Here is an 18,751-nt window from a genome sequence, read left to right as displayed (position 1 = left end):
AAAGAATATATATAGCGTCCTTAAGAAATAACATTTTTAATTCAGGTTTAACGATGTATACAACATGCGTCATATGGCTCGCTTTCGTACCTTTGTATTACGGTACCGGAAGCAACGTCGCACTAAGAATTACCTCGATGTCTGTAACAATCAGTCTTTCTGCATCCGTAACGGTGGTTTGCCTCTTCAGTCCAAAGGTAAAGCTGACACTTTGAAATATCTGAAAATGTTTGTGTTTAAAATGTGTGATTAAATGCTCAATTATTGCAACTCTATTGAAATTTCAAGTGCGCTCAGTGATCATACGTAATGGCAAATCAAATCGAATTTGGATTAATATAATCGCGTATTTAGAAATTTTAAGAAGCTAAATATTTACATTCGCCTTAATAGTTCTCAAAATATACGTTAGATGAGAAAACGGATTAAAAAAAATGCATTTTAACTTATATAATTTATCGCAAAGGAATTCACGCGTTATTATTTATATGTGCAGCTGTATATTATTTTAATCCGGCCCGAGAGAAACGTACGTCCGACTGTGAGGGCAGGAAGACCCAACCCGACGAAAAGTTCGGCGATAACTGTTACAAATGCCTCGAGTATGATGGGACCGGTGACGGCGACGACGGTTCTGACAGCCGCTACTTGCGACCAGAATAAAGCCATCAAGAAACATATCGCGTCCACCATGGACTGCTCCACTCAAAGCGAATGTAAATACGGTCCCCGAGCTCTCTGTTCAATTCCCAGATAATTTGATTTTCATTTTAACGTGTTCATTATTTCTTCATTTACATATTACGTTCTACAAATCATGTACAGCTCCCTCGCGCTTTTGTTCGCAGATTACGAAATGGAATTGAAGGAACGGAAAAACGGGGAGTCGCTGACGACGTGCATTTCGCGATCAACGCAAACGACTGCCAACGAGAAGGACGTTGTGACCGTCGTGACGAGTAATAAAAAATCACCGGACGTAATCGTGTCCGCGAGTAACATGGAATCAATAAATAGCACAACGACGAAACAACTCAACAGCAATGCGAGGATAGGCAATGGACCGCTTTCTCAAAGCGACGTCTCTTTGTAGCGGAAGGTAGAACTGTCAACGGAATTAACTGTTAGTTTAAAACCGATCTCGAAGAATCCCGTTACCGTTTGATTTATTCCATTGCATACTGGTATGTATATATGACTAGATCTGCGCCGACGCATTTCTCAACATAACGAGGTAGATAATTAGATAAAATACTGAAAATTATTTTCAAGCAATTTATCGTCAGACGTCCCTCATCAGGGTCCGACAGCAAAATGACAACAACCAGACGCCATAATTTGTCCGGTAACGCGTACTTGAAATTATCCGTACTATTGGATTAGAGTTGAGTGAATCTGAAGTAGAAGAAATTTATTATATACGTATTGTACGACGCCGACGTGTCGAAAATATGTATATCCTGAGATACATGATATATGCGTTACAAACTTATAATCGTAAGTTACATGTAAGACGACAAATAAACATAAATAAGCGTACAATGAAAGAGTATTAGAGCAGTTAAAGATTGTTTTATTACTTTATATAATTATATAATAATAATTGTATATATTAATGCATACAATTATTATTATATATTTATATTAAGTAACAATGTGTGTGTGTGTGTGTGTGTTACCTTATAATTGTATAATAATGTGTGCAACGAACAAATATGTATAATTTATAGATTTATTATGATATATCTTTCACTACATTCACTTCATCACATTTACTGTTGCTTAATAAATACATAACGTAACTAATTATCAATTCTTTCGAAAAAATTTCCAAAATTATGATTCTAAGGAAAACAAAAGTCATATTAATTTCGCTCTCATTTAAGGAATAAAATAGGTATAGATATTTAATATTATGTGGTTTTTATATATATTTTCTACCCTTTTATCAAAATGTTTATTAACATTGTAAATTTAAGATTCTTATTCGTTTTTTTTTCCTAAATTATTACTTAATTTTCATTTTCATTAAATTATATTGTAAGATATTTAGTCGTTGTTAAAGATACATATCTTTAAAAAAATCTCTGATTCAATATTTCCCGTTCAATCCGTTCAATATTTCCATCTCTTGCTTCGTATTTTCTATAACGTAATATTAACAATTAATTGCGAAAAAATTTTATATTGTCTTTTTAAATGGCCACATCTCGATATCTACATAATTTCGACATTTCTTGCCGTCTAATATGCCGAGTCATAAAAATATAGATGTTTAAACAAAATTTATCAACAAAAATTATTCTGTTTGAAACAGAAATAATATCTTTTAACATATATGTATTAACGTAAATATTTAAAAGTACTTTCATTTATTAGATAATAAATTCGTAATTTTTTTCTAAGAAAAATTAGAATTAAGCGTACGGTTCGTATTGCTATATACACGTTACATTTAATTATTGTAAATATATATTTGTAAATATCTAAACTTAGGAGTGAATCTAACATAATGTACCTATACTTCACGCGTTGTTTAATATTAAATAAAATGTATTTTAGAAATATTAGGCTAATATTATGATATTAAATTTATTGATTAGGAACATTTTCTGCAAACTATAGAAATTGCTCTTCGTAGAAAGAATATGTGCAAATTGCGTAGTATTATAACGCGCAATTTTGTAGTAGCACAAATTTGATTTTGCAAAACGTAATTCTTGTGTCATTATCAGAATATAATTAAATATATTATAGAACAGATTCTTATTGACGATATGGTGGAAGACTGTATTTTATGTAAGACTAGATATATTCCATTCGTCTTAAACATATCGTCTCTAGATTAAAAAAAAACTACCTTATATTTTGCTGCAAAAATTTTTCAACCCTGCATTCGATTATTTACAATTGCCATCAATTTATCTGTGATTTGTTTGTATACGTGTCAAAAGAAACGTAATCAATTGATGCATACTTGTAAATAATTATCACTATGCTTGAAGTATTTCAAATTCTCTGTATATATGTACGGACATTAACATGAAAGTACAGCTATGTTAAATTATGCTTCTTCAAAATATAACGCGAATTTTTTTATTTTTGTCATTAGGCTTATAGATAAGCCTGATATTCACTGCACAATTTAGTATATACTTATCGTTCGTTATATACGTAAAATTTATAATTTTAATAGTAAAAAAACCGTAATATAAAACTAGGAAAGTATTGAGAAAGAGAGAATAAAATTTAGCATTCGCATAACATCGTATTGACAGAATTCTTCAATGTACATTTGTTGTACACTTTACTTAAACAATAACTTAACACATTCACTGCCCACGTGCCTGAGATAGAATCTGTCTCGATGTGAATATTTCGCTGCAACAGTCACTATGTAAAAATGACAATTAGTTACTTCTTTTAACTGTTTTAATTAGTCTTTTTGTGTTACGCATATAACGGTTTAGAAACTGATCATAGAGCCGCAGATCCGATACGCGGGCAATGGATATGTTAAGATTGATAATCTAAATTATATATGTAAAAGCCAATATGCGGAAAAATGTCGACGTTCCTCGACAAGTATTCATAGTTATACGTACGCATGTACATATATAAATACACTATAGAGGTGGATAATTGTACATATGCGTATAATAACGTATATAAATAAGAATTTATCGTGGCTCGTATGCCATGGAATTTAATTATAATATCCTGTTATGACAAAACCGCGTGAGTGATTATGCGACGTATAAATTCCAAAATGCGCAATGCAAGAACACACAATGTTAAAAATAACATATATTATATATACGTTTCACGCGATTTGAAGATATTTTAAATACATTATAAATTAAAATAGAAAAGAGATAGTAATAGCGTGATGTACTCATCAAAATAAAAGTTGTAAAATAAAATCGACGATGTAATTGCTGCGTACCATTTCTCTTTTCTAAGACAAATTTTTGTGGAGAAAAGAAAAACACTTTAGTCAACATGATTTTATTTTTCTTAATGCGACTTACAATAAGTATAAGACAATTCAAAAAGATATCATTTCTTTTTAAAAGCTACAAAGATTACAGAAGAAATGTTTTTTCTAACATCAAAATCACAGAAGATAAGAGAAAAAGAGAAAAAAAGGAAAAGAGAAAGAGACAGAGTATCCAAACGACTTGGTATGCCACAAGGGGTTTCACCTAATTCATTCACGGCTATTCCCAACTTGTCCCATCGACCATTAGTGAATCAGTAGCAGATCCTGAAAATCCCGATTAGACGTATGATTGATGACTTGTATTTCAAACCATAAAAGTATGTGTGTATATGTGTATGTGTGTATATATATATATACACACAACATATAATATAAAAAAATACGTATATATTATCTCGTATATTATATATATATAGAATGAAAATAAAGTACCGAGATTGTACAATTGTAACTTCTAACATAAAATTCGCTTACATAATTGACATCACTTACATAATTTGTCCACAATTTGTAAATAAATATAAGACAAAAAAATGCGTCACACAGAAAATGCATTTACATCACGAATCAGAAAAGATTGAAAGTGTAAATTCAAACATGGAAAATTTTAATTGAATGTATAAGAGCACACAAATACCTCATAACAAATATCTTATTTAAAAAATACAGTCTTATGTCGTCCTATAATATTGCAACCTACAAACAGTTGTGCAATTTTTTAAAACCTAACACGTTTTCTAGCAGCTTACTTGATAAACGTAAAGGAGAGAGAGAGAGAGGCATTAAGGGTATAAAAAAATAGAAAAAGCCTCGCTAAAATATATTATCTTTTTATTCGAGTAGCAATTACAACGCTTTAACGGACGACTGACATTTTTCTTCGCTAAGCTACATCAGTGGCATACCTTTACAATTATTTTTGAATAAACAAGTTTCTTCAAAAACGATCTCCCCGACTAGTTACGCATTGTTTCGTCAGTAAATCGTTTAGCGACTACAAATCCTTACAAAACGAGAATCTGTAAAGTCTGAACGCAAACAGTACGAACGGTACTATCGTTGGAAGTACACGTAAGCCAACTCGTCACAATGGGCATACCGTTTTATGTGATAACTGGCAATGGGTAGGCACGTATGCATTGATAAATATATGCAATACACGTTGCATTATTTATCAAATTCATCTAGACAATCGTCAAATCCTAATTAAATTCTTCACGCCCTACAAACACAAAACATGATGTCTTTGGTCTACAAAAATAAACAGGTATATTACAAGAATATTCAAGCTTACCTACAAAATTATCTTTGTCACAAAGAAAAGATTCATTGTTTTTTTTTTCTTTTTTTTTTTAATGCTCGATGTAAAGACAATCATCACATATACCTCGTTACGTATACCTCGTACATATTATTACTTTCAATGTAAATAAATAAACAATCAATTCCGTGAATAAATGCTAAATTTTGCGCTAACAACAGTACTGAAATAGCTTATACAGCAAATACTAATCGTGATGTTCAAAATAATCACAGTAAAAGTAATATAAAATCTACCGCTCTTTCTACATTTTTCGCAAAATATTTGCAGTTATTAAAGTGGAAATTTATATACTCAAATGTTGGTTTTTTTTTTAAAGTTTGTTATATTGATGTGTGTGTCAATAAGTTAATCTTACAAATGTATTTTGATAAGAAAAGGTACTCTTGATTTTATTCATTATTATAACATCGAGTCCACAAATGTCACAAAATCGAGTACTCTTACATATTTGATGTATACAATTCGATGCTATATACTTAGAACACTTTGTATAAAATATTATTTCCCTATTTTGCTCTAAAAATCTCTAAAAACTCAATATTTCAAATACATAAAGGATTCTCGATTCGGGGCATTTGGATTATACTTTATATATAGATTAATAAATTCGTTTCAATATTACCCTTCTCATTCATAATTCTTTTCATTCATCATTCATTTTATAATCTAAAAAAAAAGTCTTTCATAATCTAAGAAAAAAAAACACAAGAATGTTCGATATTTTTTCCATACATATTCCAATTCCAATTCAATTTTAATACTCGCAATTTAGCCACGATTTATAACACATTCAAAAGTGTATAATATTCGACTCGACAAACGGATGAACGATAAAAAAAAAAATGCATTGCGCAAGAAACTATTGAGTTTATGTCTTCCAAAACTTACCACTGACTTTGATACATTTGACTTTCTGTAACTTCTTCTTTTCTGACAGTACCGGCAGGGCTTCTCTACTCGCTTCGCTTCCTCCTGCGCCAGAACTACCACCAGCCATATCAGCCTCTTGAATGCCTCCGCCTCCCGCTTGAGCCGCGAGGGATTTCTTTATATTAGTAATCTAAAAGGCAACAGAAAAGAAATCTCACATTTATTATACACATGATTAATCTTTTAACGATGTAAAACAAATAAAGAGACAAGAAAAGAGAAGGAAATATAACTCACGTCTCTTTGTATTCTTTCTTTATGATAAGTAGCTTTTTGTTTTTCAATATTAGCTCTAGATATTTGCTGCTCGATACACGATAGAACTGTATCGCACGCTTCGCCCCAGGCGGCTAACGTCTCAGCTACCACGCCGGTATCACCTGGCCGGACGTCTCGTCCTAAACCGGCATAATCCACTTCTAGCTGTGAATTTTTCTGATCTAATTTTCCATGGATTATATCGGCGTATATAGCTTCGATAATCAAGTCCTCTAGATCCCTGACATTCTTTATGTCCAGCTCCTCCAACAACACCGAGTAGGGTATACATTTGTTTTTCGTAGCCAAAGTGACAATTGTGAGGTGCTGAAGCTTCTTTTTTTGCGTAGGAGTTAACTCTAACACTTTCTCTTTATTTTCCAGATAATCTTTATAGGTGCCGTATGCAAATAGATTCAAGGTATTCCAATACTGGACGTAAGGTCCGTTCTCTAATTCTTTAATGTTCGGCATGTCCAACAATTCGCCAAAGACATGTACGCCGGGCGTCTCGACGGCTTGCCTTATGAGCTCTATGGCGGCGGCGCCTTTCGCAGTTTTCGCAAGCAGCACGAACTGCTCCAAAGGATTATTAGCTGATTTTTCAGTGGTGTTTCCACCTGTCATGGTGACTCCTAATAAATAATATTTATGAATCAAAGAAATCTCGTGCGCGAATAAACGGTATACCACAAAATATGTATATGTACAGTTAATGACGATAGATAAAATCGCCAATAGACTACACTGGAAAAAAAAAAGACTTTCTTTCTTCTTAACAAAGCTTCGGTAAACAGAACGCTCGTACGATCGTCTGGGGCCGACCAGAGAGGTTAGGAAACCAGATTCGACGCGTCCGTCCCGTTATTGCGCGCGTCAGCGACGATCGAAGGCACGTCGTGGAACGTAAACGCGTGATAATAACCTGAGAAACTCACTCGTTCGCTATCGACAGCGGTGCTACGGATTACGGACACCAAAGCTAATCGAAATTTCTCTTCGGCACTGTCGAGCTCGAAACGGTCGAAACGATGTGAGAAAAATGTGAGAAACGCCAGAATATGGAGCTCAGCCGCGGGCCGCTCCGATCGCGCGCACATGCGTAAATCGCGACGCCGTTTGCCGTTTGCGATGACGTTTCAGACGTTTGCGCCGAAGTGCACCGGGTTGACCGGGTGCGCTGCAGTACTGCACTGCTGCACCGGCTGCACCCTGCGCGGCGAGAGAGATGTGGATGTGTGAACTGCTCCATGTAGTAGTGGAAAGCTGGAAAGCGGTTTGAGGTTTGAGGTTAGGTCCCGTTCGAACCGCGACACATGAATTATCGATTAGACGTCTTTCGCATTTAGCGCGGCCAAAACAATACCGCGGCCGATCGCGCGCGTCCGGATCAGCAACGATGGTGGAGAACGGACCGGCGTGCCGTAGGTTAAGTACCCCCGTTGACGTTGTGCCGCCAGTGAACGACATCCGCGAGCAACGCTGACTCGAGACGGCTGAAGATGAGCCGGCTATGGAACTACCTGGTGTTTCAGGCATGGATGTCCTACCTGATGGCGGCCGGGCTGCTGGTCTTCACCAGCGGCTTCCTCCTCAATCGCGTCTCCCGGCCGGAGCGTGCCGAGTGCGCGCGGTGCACGGCGGCGGCCGGCGATTGCGACACGGCGGGCATTCTCCAGGACACGGAGCGCGCCGCCAAGGTATGCCTCGAGCGCAGAGCGCGAGTCGTGCTCCTGATCGTCGACGCCTTGAAGTACGAGTTCGCCGAGTGGCACGACGACACCGCCGCCGTCTCCTCCTACCATCGCAACAAATTGCCCGTGATTCACGAGCTACTGCAGAAACATCCGTCGCACTCTCGGCTGTACAGATTCGTGGCTGATCCACCCACCGCGACGATGCAGCGCCTAAAGGGTCTGACAACGGGCTCCCTGCCCACTTTCATAGAGGTGGGCTCGAACTTCGCCTCGGAGTACATCCAGGAAGACAATCTCATTGACCAAAACGCCGCCGGGGGTATCGTTTTTATGGGGGACGACACGTGGACCAATCTATTCCCGGACAAATTTATGAGGCAGTTCCCGTCGCCGTCGTTCAACGTCTGGGATCTGGACAGCGTGGACAAGGACGTTCAGTATCGCATCTTTTTTGAGATGAAGAAGAAAGACTGGTCGCTACTGATAGCGCACACCCTCGGGGTTGATCACTGCGGGCACAAACACGGCACGCAGCATCCAGAGATGACGAGGAAATTGAATGATACGAATACGCTTATAAAGGAGATTGTAGCGTATCTCGAGAAGGACATGATGCTTTTCGTTGTTGGAGATCACGGTATGACTGAGACGGGAGATCACGGGGGTGACAGTTCCAACGAGGTTGAGGCCGCGATGTTCGTTTACTCGACGACTCCGCTGCTGAAGGGATTTGCGATCAATGACGACGATAGCGTAAATCAAATTGATCTCGTTCCCACCCTGGCGTCGATTCTCGGCACGCCGATTCCCTTTTCCAATTTAGGATCCGTAATACTCGATTGTTTGCCAAGTAAAGCAGAGGAGATGGCTGCCGGTCAATTATTGTATCCGTTGCATTCTCTGTGGAAGAACATTGCCCAAACGAAGAAGTACATAGAGATATATTCCGCGGATACGTACTTGTTTTCGAAAGAGCAGCTGCAGCATTTGCATTATATATACAGTCTTCTCTCGGAGGGGGTTAAGCAAGTTGACAGCTTTGAAAAACTAGAAGCTTTTATTCGGGACACCAAAGGCTATTTTAAGTTATTGAAGGACACGTGTTCGGAAGTATGGGTCCAATTTGATTCCGGACTAATTTCCAAGGGTTTACTTTTGATGTTTTGTTCCCTGTTTTTCTTCTACCTCTTCATCACCGGTATTCCTGAGAGTCGTATGTGTGATATATTTAAATCTTCATTCTTGCAATGCGCTATCGTAGCAAATTTAATTACAGCGGCAATTACCACGTGTTTGTTTCTGTTAAATATTTTAGAGGAATTGAGAAATACAACGTTTTTCGTCACTGGCGCGGTTTCTGTCGGTCTACTGGTCGTAGTGATCGCTCAAAATTGGGATGTCATATCGATGTGCTGGTACGATCATCGTCGAATCAAGCTGTTGACCTATGTAGCGAGGATAATACTTCTTCTAACGGTATGCGGGCTCTTCTCCAACAGTTACATAGTTGAAGAAGACAAAGTCTTGTCCTTCCTGTTCGTTACGCTCGTTTGCCTGCTCATATTCGACCTGAGAAAGAACGATCCCGATAGTACTTCCGAGAGGAAGACGAGATTTACCTCGAAACCAATCAAAACAAATTTTAGGACACTCGTGCTAATTATCGGTTTACTAGCGTGTGCCTCGGTGAGGCTGTCGCATTATTTCTGGCGTTGTAGAGAAGAGCATCTACAACGGGAATGTTCTATATTTGCAACCGGTAAAGTTGGCTGGTCAACGATGCCGAATAACTGGGAGCGCGCGCTACTCGCCGTTCTACTCGCTTCAGTCATCCTGGCGTCATACGTGGTGATAGTTAGATTATGGTTGCAAAGTTGTGGAAATCTCACGGGCTTTGCCCCCAGCGTCATGATAGGACAGTACTGTCCGGTTATCGTAAGCGTTTGCATGGGTTGCTACTGGATTCTGCAAAAGTTCCCGAAGTTTGTCAAGCCGAAACTCGCGTTGTCCTGGGAGATCAATACGCTACCTAATGTGGTTTACTTCTTCTGCGCCCTCGCGATCCTCGTCCTCTACTATCGTCCGCTTAGTATATACTTGCTGCCAAAGAAGAAGGAATCCATCGACGTCTACCGTGATGAAAACATAGTGCCTCGATTATTCGAAAAGATAAAAGACTCCATTTCCCGCAAACGAATAGATACCGATGAGCTTCCGGTCATTTATGGTTTCGGGACTGCCTACAGCGCTGCATTTATCTCGTTGAGCGTATTTCTCACACTTTTGTACGCATTATTACTGGGAGATATTCTATCGCCTGGTACATTTTTGATGTTTATAACGTGCGCTTGCGTATTGGGTTTGTCTGCGATAGAAAGATACAAAAATGCCAATAGTATTTGTAAGTGTACACGAGAATCTTTATATTATCTATACAGTTAGGTTTTTAATATTCCTAATGCTTTACATATTATTGCAGCTGAGCTAGTTGACGTATCGATGCCTGTGTTACTTTGCTGGTTTTTACTAGCTGAATATTTCTTTTATGGGACTGGCCATCAGGCAACGTTTCCTACCATTCACTGGCATGCTGCCTTTGTAGGAACTGGCGGTCACTTTTACGGAAACTTAGTGTCGGCAATTTTAATCGGTGAGTATATTAATATCGCCGAGTTAAAATCTCTACTGGTTATAATTTTCTGACGAAACGATTTTCAGGTATTAATACATTTGGATCGCATATTATACTGGGTGCAACGTTACCACTATTAGTGGTCGTGCCATTTACATTGCATCGGATATTCCCGAAGTTTCTCAAGGCCAAGTTTCTCGATGATATAAAGAGAGGCGAACTTCTCCTGTTCGAACAAGATTCTGCTTTTCACGCTGCAATTTTCGCGATTGCGGGGAAATACACAATGCTTCACGGAATTCGAGTATGTTGCGTGAGATGTACAATGTTTAAATCGTTTTTTCTCTAAAAATAAGATGAATTTGCCCAAATATATCTGTATCATCGTTATTTATTTTCTAGACTTTTGGCAGCATGCTCGCGGCGACTATACACTGTCGGCATTTAATGGTTTGGAAGATATTCGCGCCAAAGCTAATATTCGAGGGATTAGGATTCCTGGTAACATTGGGTAGTATACTAGCATCGTTTTACATGGTGTTTCGTATTGATCAACAAATGGAATATCTTATCACTAGAGTCACTAAAAGCAGATGATAGTGACTCACCCTTAAGGGAGTATAGTACAATCGATAGCAAAGTACCAAAGTCGTTAAGAATACTTCGCTTTTGCGACGAATCCGAAAGTGGCTCGTTACTTACGAATATATAGATCGTATCTCTAGTAATTCGAATTATTAAGAACGGGCAACATACAAGTCTATACTTACCGATACTGCCAGTATTTCCACAATTTTGTATGAAAGTGTAACAAGGGTAAAAACGAAATCAGGTATATCTAGCAAGTATTATAAATAACATTTTTCGTACCGAAGTAAAGAAACTTCTTGTCTCTCTATTTCTTCGAGTTGATATTAATGTTAGTCAATAATGTACCTACACACTCTTATAGAACGCTAATTGTCGCGTAACCAAACTGTGATGCTTCCTAACACACTAACACTACCCTGCGTGCAATGCATTGCTGATTGACGAACAAAGCAACGCACTTGATGCAGGATTGCGTCCGTGTGTCGCGGTCTGTCTGCGCGACTGATGGGCACATCAGCGTATTACTGCTATTATTAAAATATGATTACGTAGAGAATAGATTAAATATTGTCAAAAAGAGCATTCACCTTCCATATCCTTCGGTACATATACATAGAAAAAGTACTGTATATTATGGTTGATGAAAAAACGAACGGTACAATAAATCCGGCATTTTAGATTCATTCTTTGTACTACATATATCTCGATTATGTATCGCAGATAATTTTAAATAATTCTGTAACATTGCCGTTTCCTTTTTATCTTCTTCTGCCAAATATATTTTATTGGAAATAATCGATTAATATCGTACACGTTCACTTACACGTTTCATAATATTTTTAAAAGATTTTTTATTGAAGACTAATTGTGATTGTAATATAGAGTGAAAGAAATACTCCTGCTGGCTGAGTGGCCTAATGGTGGTTATGATGCTGCCTACGATCTTGATAATCATTCTCATGATACTGCATCCAGTCAGCCCATTTGTTCGAGTTTCCGTAAGCGTTAGGTCCCTGCGACAGACGAACAGATGCCCGCGATATTCATAATTCAGAGACATTTTGCACGTACTTAATTGTAATTAATACTTTAAAAGCCTGGAGCTTGAGAGTTAGGCAATTTAGGCATTTGAATCTGAAAATAAATCAGATTATTATATTTTATAGTTTCGTGCGGGCGTTACTCGATTAAATAGAGAACAAAGAGATCTTCGGCGAAAAATGTTAGGTAATTACATAACTTTCTGTTCTTCGTTTCGAATGCAATAATTTTGTACATAGGCTTCCAAGGTATTATAGCGCGTTATATATTACTACATAAAATTGTATATATGCACATTGCCTTTCATTAAATTATCGAATGACTAATTTACTGTTTTGTTGTTTATAATATTTAATTTTATTTTCTTGGTGAAGTCGAATAAGTAAATAGATGCATATAGAGTTTTTAAGGATAGATTTAAGGAATGTTGAAGCACATTAGGAATCGTCTCTGATACAAACATTTCTTTTTTTTTTATACTACTGGTTTGGAGAGAGATTTCTGTACATTTTATAAACATCGTCACATTCATAGATTAAAAAGAGGAAGAAAATGCAAACCGTCGGCGTTAATGATAACAAAATATTAGTCCAAGATAATAATAACATATAATCATTATATAATAATAATAACTGAACCATTAAGAAGAGAATAATATAATTTGATTAATTATATTGTGCTATTAACATAGCAATTACTGAATATCACTACAAATTATTTATGGAATTTTAGAACTGTAATTATAATTTGCAGAATTTTCTAAATCTTTTTCTTCGTTTCAAGATAATTTTTATTATGAATTATTATAATAAACAGCAACATATACGAATTATTACAAATTTTAATGAAAAATACTGTACGTATCAAAGCTGTACATACTTTTATAATTAACGACTCAAATTTCCTTTCTCTTGATGTTTCAGTTAATTATTACTAAAATTATTCGTCTTTTAAAGTAAAATCTCACTTACCAGCAACTTAATTCCTCCTCCTTGATGCCCAGGTGTAGAACCTCCTCCTGCTTGTACAGATTCCACCGAACCTGCAGGTAGACTCTGATAGCCTTGATGCATCTGCATTTGTACGCCTCTCGTGTATTGTCTATGATCACGCTGATCATTATCGTTTTCATATCCGTAGTATGGTAGCAAATCATCGTCCACTTGTCGTTTTACAGCGGGCGCCGAATTCTCCGGATAAGACACCCAGAAAGATGTTGGTCCTTTGGGCAAAGCTCTGCTCATTATAGGATTTTCTTTGACGGGACTTGCTGGATAAGAAGCTGGATAAGAAGCCGAATAGGGAGCCTGAGTTGCAATTTCCATAGCGGATATTTTCTTCAGAATGGCGTTCAAGAGAGTGCTGTTAATCGGTGAAGCGGCAACTGCAGCGTTAGCTAATGGGACCTTCGGCAATTCCGGATTATTCGGAGTACTAGCATTAGTTGCTATTGCGCTTTTCGCGACCACGCTGATGTTCCTTTGCAAGTCCGTCAGCATATCGAATACTTGACTGAGTACAGTCATTCTCTGCTGAAATGGAAGCGTTGGATCTATTGTCGGTTTCGCAAAGGGAAATATGCTAGAGAAAGGTTTAAAAGACTTCTTCGGAGCGGCGGCAGCTGCCGAAGCCTTCTCGTACGCGATTAGATCATTCAAAGTCGCTAACATATCGCCTTTTAAATCACCAAGCTCCGATAATATTGTATCAACGATTGCATCTTTAGCGGCTGCGATGGACGACGCATCATCCAAGGATCTTGTGATTTTGTCCGGTGAAATGTCAGGTTTTAAAGACCTCATAAAATCGCTTTTTGTGTCCGAACCATCGCTTGCTTCTGACGCGGTTACATTTATACTGTCGAATAATTTGTCCAGAAAATCCGACACCTTCTGGGTATACTCGGTTGGGCCAGGAATTACGGAAGATGGTATCCAGAAGCTGGGTGGTACAATAGTGCTTTTCGGCGCAGGTACTTCGGTTGTCGTTGCCGGAGTGCTAGTGGCAAGATTTTTGAAGAGCGTATCCAGAAATTCTGATTTCTTCGAGATGATTGCGCTTGGGTCCACCACTGGCCCGAAAGAGCCGCTTGATGCAAAAGGCCCGCCTGGTCCAAAAGGTCCACCTAGCCCGAAAGGTCCGAACATTCCTGGCAAGTATTCCTTTGGTACATCAGCGGCTGGTTTGGTTGCCGACATACTTTCTACTATCTTTGGATAAAATGATGAGCCTGGAATGGTATTAATGCTGTCTGCAGAAGAAGGCGTTTCTATGCTTCTTCTTCTACGGGAGAAAGATGCTTTATCCATAAAATCGGGTAGCATTTCTGGTGATGAAAACGGCGTGATAGGTCCGAATTTTGGACCCATTGGACTCATCGAACCCATTGGGCCAAACTTTGGGGCAAATGGACCAAACATACCGCGCTTATACATACCGCTACTGTCGATCATTTTTCCTTTACCATCTTGTAGTATGTCTCGTTTATTAAATAATGCATTTGCACTATCAGCGTTATCTAGAGACGGTCCACTTGCGCCATATGGTATGATCGGCTTGGTATCTGCCATGTTATACGCAACTGGTCCTAAACCGCCGAACAAATTACTCAGCATATCTGTTTTTTTAGAAATAAATGCCTTCGGGTCGACGAACTTTGGCATGAACGGAGATTTTGGCATATAGGGTACGGATATCGTGTCTATTCCTCCTGGAGGTCCGAGAGCTCGCGAATAAACTACGAATTCCAAAATAATGATTGGTACGAGATCTAATCGTATCTTTTACATAATAAGATATTAATAAATTAAAAATAATTAACAAGAAATCTTTGTACATAAAATTGGATTTAAAATAATTGAATTTTTATTTTTTTTATACGTTTCGTAATCTTTTAAATTTTTTAAATAAAAAATAATTAACAAATATTATAAGTTCTTATTATTATTTACAATTTAGTTTTCTATTTTACATTTGACATTTAAAATTATTTGAATTTAGATTTATGAGATATCTCGAAGAAATCTAATTTTTCTGAATGAATACTTAGCAAAATTCTTTTTAAATAACAGAATAATAAAAAGAATACATTACCAGGTTTGGATACAAAGTTTGTCCATGGTGCTCCGGGTGGAAGTGCCAGAGTTAAACTGATGGCAACGAATGCCAACAGGCAGGTAGAAAGTAAAAGTGCTTTCTGTCGGGGCATTGTACTAAGTAACGTGGTCTATGCTGTGTGAACTCCCTTTTATAATAATCATTGATCAATAATCCTTGCAAAGTCTCTAGGATTATCCGCAACGGAGCCTCATTAAAATAATCCACTCGCCACATGTAGAACTTGCAGTTGTGTATTTTAATTAGCCGATGGTAATTTCCTCTTGGAGAAATGTGATTTCCTTTTGAAGAGTGTAAGTATGTCTATTTTAAACAGTGGAGATAATATGCATGCTTCCTCTAAAGGAGAATAAATGTCGAAAAATGAGAACTGAGTTTACTTAAAAAAAACTGCGGGTATATTATTATAGATTAATTTTTTCCTTTCCAACTTATTGAGTCACACGTTTTTTTTTTGTTCACTATGTATATAAGTAGCGCATTCTATGGATGCAATCGGATTTTATTCGTTTTACAAATGAATCGTGTATATTGCATTCGTCATCTGTTTTCAATAATGGAAATACTTCAATTATTTCACGAATACTTTATTTTGACTCATCGAATTTAGTAGGATACCTAAGGTCGTGAATAATTTGTCACTCTCTTTGCAACATAAGTCCTTTATATTATCATGAGTATGGACAATTTTGAGCAGCGTGAGTAATATACTTTAATATAGCTATCTAGAATTAAGAATAATAGCTATATAGAATTGTGGTTGTCAATTCCATTTATTAAATCATATGTATTTATATGATTATATTTATTTTGGTCAAATAATATTTTACAGTTCTATAAACAGAAATAATTAGCTATTTAATAAATATATAGAATTAGATTTTATTCTTTTAGAGATATATATTCATAGAACATAACAAAATTATTATAAAATGTAAGAGATTAATTTTTAGTTTTAATGAAGAAATTAATTAAAATATATATATTCCTTAACTAGAGAGTACAAATGACACTGATACCATTGCATCAGCAATAGATCTTTCATCGTTATATTCAGCCATACAACACGATTGTGAAGGAGACAATCTTTCGAAAATAATCATGCAATTACTGCACATGTATCAACCAAAAGATGGTATTAAAGCATATGAACGTGTGCTAAGAAAAGTCAAAGGTATACTAGAAGATTGTGGTTTCCAAAAAAAGCAGTTACTGCTTTCAATGATACCTTCACCAAACAATATACCAGATCACACAATTAAAGAAGTGTTTCGTACAACCACAGGTTTTATTAAACTCAATCTGCAGGAAAAGTAAGCCCTTTTTGTGGTACATTTTTACATTTACATTTTTACATTTTTACATTTTACTATTACATCAGCAGCAATACGTTTCAAAATAAATTTGATACTAAAAACGTGGACAAAATAATGGATAGTGTTTCATCACCAAAGCAAAATTTTTTAAACGATAAAAATGCGTCGAATTTTAAGTCGCCTCTTTCCGAAGCTTTTCCTTTTCGAGGTTTTTCCGAGAGCGAAATTTCTATGATTTCCAGTCATGTAAAAAATGTAATTTATTTATATACAGAATATATGTGATTTTTTACTTAAAAATTATAGCTATTATAGTTCAAATCCTATATTATATATATTAATCAACAGGCGGATTCATCGAGTCATCATTTAAACGATAATCCAAAGAATTGGCAGGAGAGAAATAATAAACATCAAGTATCGTCTTATCGACAATATCTGCTTAATAAGAAATATTGTGTACCTGCTAGAATTAATATGTATAATACGATTGGTGAATCACACCTTCGTCACTCGTCTCAGACGGGATATCAGGTCTGTGCATAAAAAGAGAGAAATAAAAAAATAAAGATGAGTGAAATAAACTCTAATGTAACTTACAAGGCATTAATAAATTTTAGGATACACGCTCTACAAAAATGTGTAATAAAACCGAGATAAATTTGTGGCAAAATAAAATTCCTCAACAATTTAATGACGTTAAATACGAAGATGCATTTAATAAAGATAAAAAATCTGGTATTTCACATACAATAATTAATGTGGGACAAGATGCAACAATGAAACAGACAATTAAAAATGATATACATAAAATGGATGTGTGTTGCGACGAAGATCAGGACATTATCATAAATGTATTAGACAAGACGAATTTTAGTTTAAGTTGGAGTATTTCTAGAAGTAAAATTAAATTAATTAAATTCTACAGGCGGACGATTTCTTACCAACAGCACGTGATAGACTTAAAACGAGCTTAAACAATTTTTTAAAACGAGCGCAAGAAGGAATTTTCATCGGTAATATTATGCATTTTATCGATTTATTTAATATATATATATATATATTTTTTAATTATAGTTAACGCGTACAAATTTATAAAAGTAATTTTTAATATATACAGAACTGTCAGCCTTTCCACGCATCAGGTCGCATCCACAGGTGGGTTCCTTGAATATGGTACATTTCACATCGAAAGAACTAAAATCTGGAACACCATCAAAAGTTTTAGAACAAGATTTTACATCTAATGTCTCAAATAACGATAGCAACAGCTGCTTACTTTTAAAACAGCAAAATACAAAAATTAACACAGAAAAAGATCAGAATAAATTAGCTGGACAGACAAGACAAAGAGTTAATACTCATGATAATGGATTGCAAAAGAAATGCAACTCTCATGAATTTAATAAAGTAACTGAACTGCAATTTCAACAAAATAATTTAGATCACGATACAGAAAAAAAAGCGACTACATTCGAATGCAAAGAAAAAAATATGCAAGAATTAGGACATGGGTAAATGTGTGTTTATTCTATTGAATATTTTAATCGTACACAATGCTAATATAATAATAAAAGGATTTTTAATACAGATGCGAAATGATAGAATCAAAATCAGATAATGTAAATTCAGATAACAATTTTCAAGCTCGCTCAATGTTTCAACTAGCTGCATACAAGAAACGATATTATGACACGTTGTTGAGTGTTCAGAGAGCGAAAGGTTAATAAAAAAAAAATCATATTAATGCCATATTATGTATATATAACATATTCTGTTAAATAATCCTTCAGACCTGTTTTAGTGTACTTTGTGTGGAACATAATAAATCATAATGATTAA

At 36.1% G+C, this 18,751-nt stretch overlaps 5 protein-coding genes across 14 annotated transcripts in view; 3 read left to right on the top strand and 2 right to left on the bottom strand.

Annotated features, from left to right (window-relative positions):
- Glurb (metabotropic glutamate receptor B) overlaps positions 1 to 3,823 on the top strand; it is a 124,155-nt gene extending 120,332 nt beyond the window's left edge. For 5 of the 6 annotated variants that reach the window (XM_077415226.1, XM_077415225.1, XM_077415230.1 and 2 more), the window contains 3 exons: positions 46 to 197; positions 497 to 716; positions 849 to 3,823. In XM_077415226.1, coding sequence (XP_077271352.1) covers positions 46 to 197; positions 497 to 716; positions 849 to 1,093 — 617 coding nt within the window. In that variant the 3' untranslated portion in view covers positions 1,094 to 3,823. The remainder of the gene's footprint in view (positions 1 to 45; positions 198 to 496; positions 717 to 848) is intronic. The other variant, XR_013258342.1, reaches the window with a different exon arrangement.
- Positions 3,824 to 4,094: 271 nt separating this feature from the next.
- Positions 4,095 to 7,656, bottom strand: Csn7 (COP9 signalosome subunit 7). 4 transcript variants are annotated; one of them, XR_013258350.1, is made up of 5 exons: positions 7,441 to 7,656; positions 6,495 to 7,150; positions 6,216 to 6,387; positions 5,298 to 5,993; positions 4,818 to 5,225 (listed from the first exon to the last, which is right to left on the bottom strand). XR_013258350.1 is itself a non-coding variant. In XM_077415258.1 (4 exons), the coding sequence occupies exons 1-4, from the start codon at positions 7,613 to 7,615 to the stop codon at positions 4,221 to 4,223; spliced, it is 1,050 nt and encodes a 349-aa protein (XP_077271384.1). In that variant the 5' UTR covers positions 7,616 to 7,630; the 3' UTR covers positions 4,095 to 4,220. The 4 variants fall into 4 exon arrangements, 3 of the variants coding, with proteins under 3 accessions (XP_077271384.1, XP_077271386.1, XP_077271387.1); XM_077415258.1 differs by lacking the exons at positions 4,818 to 5,225; positions 5,298 to 5,993 and adding an exon at positions 4,095 to 4,267 and having other exon boundaries at positions 7,441 to 7,630; XM_077415260.1 differs by having other exon boundaries at positions 4,818 to 5,993.
- A 68-nt stretch (positions 7,657 to 7,724) lies between these two features.
- Pig-o (phosphatidylinositol glycan anchor biosynthesis class O) lies at positions 7,725 to 12,562 on the top strand. Its single transcript, XM_077415232.1, has 4 exons — positions 7,725 to 10,613; positions 10,692 to 10,862; positions 10,931 to 11,148; positions 11,247 to 12,562. Exons 1-4 carry the CDS (start codon positions 8,018 to 8,020, stop codon positions 11,439 to 11,441), a joined length of 3,180 nt encoding a protein of 1,059 aa, XP_077271358.1. The 5' UTR covers positions 7,725 to 8,017; the 3' UTR covers positions 11,442 to 12,562.
- Positions 12,163 to 15,932, bottom strand: LOC143902385 (uncharacterized). Of its 2 annotated transcripts, none has more exons than XM_077415241.1 (3): positions 15,570 to 15,932; positions 13,448 to 15,213; positions 12,163 to 12,448 (listed from the first exon to the last, which is right to left on the bottom strand). In XM_077415241.1, the coding sequence occupies exons 1-3, from the start codon at positions 15,682 to 15,684 to the stop codon at positions 12,350 to 12,352; spliced, it is 1,980 nt and encodes a 659-aa protein (XP_077271367.1). In that variant the 5' UTR covers positions 15,685 to 15,932; the 3' UTR covers positions 12,163 to 12,349. The 2 variants fall into 2 exon arrangements, with proteins under 2 accessions (XP_077271367.1, XP_077271368.1); XM_077415242.1 differs by having other exon boundaries at positions 12,443 to 12,569.
- A 1,091-nt stretch (positions 15,933 to 17,023) lies between these two features.
- On the top strand, positions 17,024 to 18,427 carry LOC143902417 (uncharacterized). Its single transcript, XM_077415296.1, has 5 exons — positions 17,024 to 17,155; positions 17,258 to 17,443; positions 17,530 to 17,763; positions 17,838 to 17,925; positions 18,030 to 18,427. Exons 1-5 carry the CDS (start codon positions 17,024 to 17,026, stop codon positions 18,425 to 18,427), a joined length of 1,038 nt encoding a protein of 345 aa, XP_077271422.1.
- Positions 18,428 to 18,751: the final 324 nt, after the last annotated feature.

The sequence above is a fragment of the Temnothorax americanus genome, unplaced genomic scaffold (assembly GCF_048541705.1).
Source record: "Temnothorax americanus isolate GAGA-0224 unplaced genomic scaffold, ASM4854170v1 Scaffold4, whole genome shotgun sequence".
Taxonomy (NCBI): Eukaryota; Metazoa; Arthropoda; class Insecta; order Hymenoptera; family Formicidae; genus Temnothorax; species Temnothorax americanus.
The sequence above is the reverse complement of the archived record's forward strand: the minus strand, read 5'-3'. Positions and strand labels throughout refer to the sequence as shown.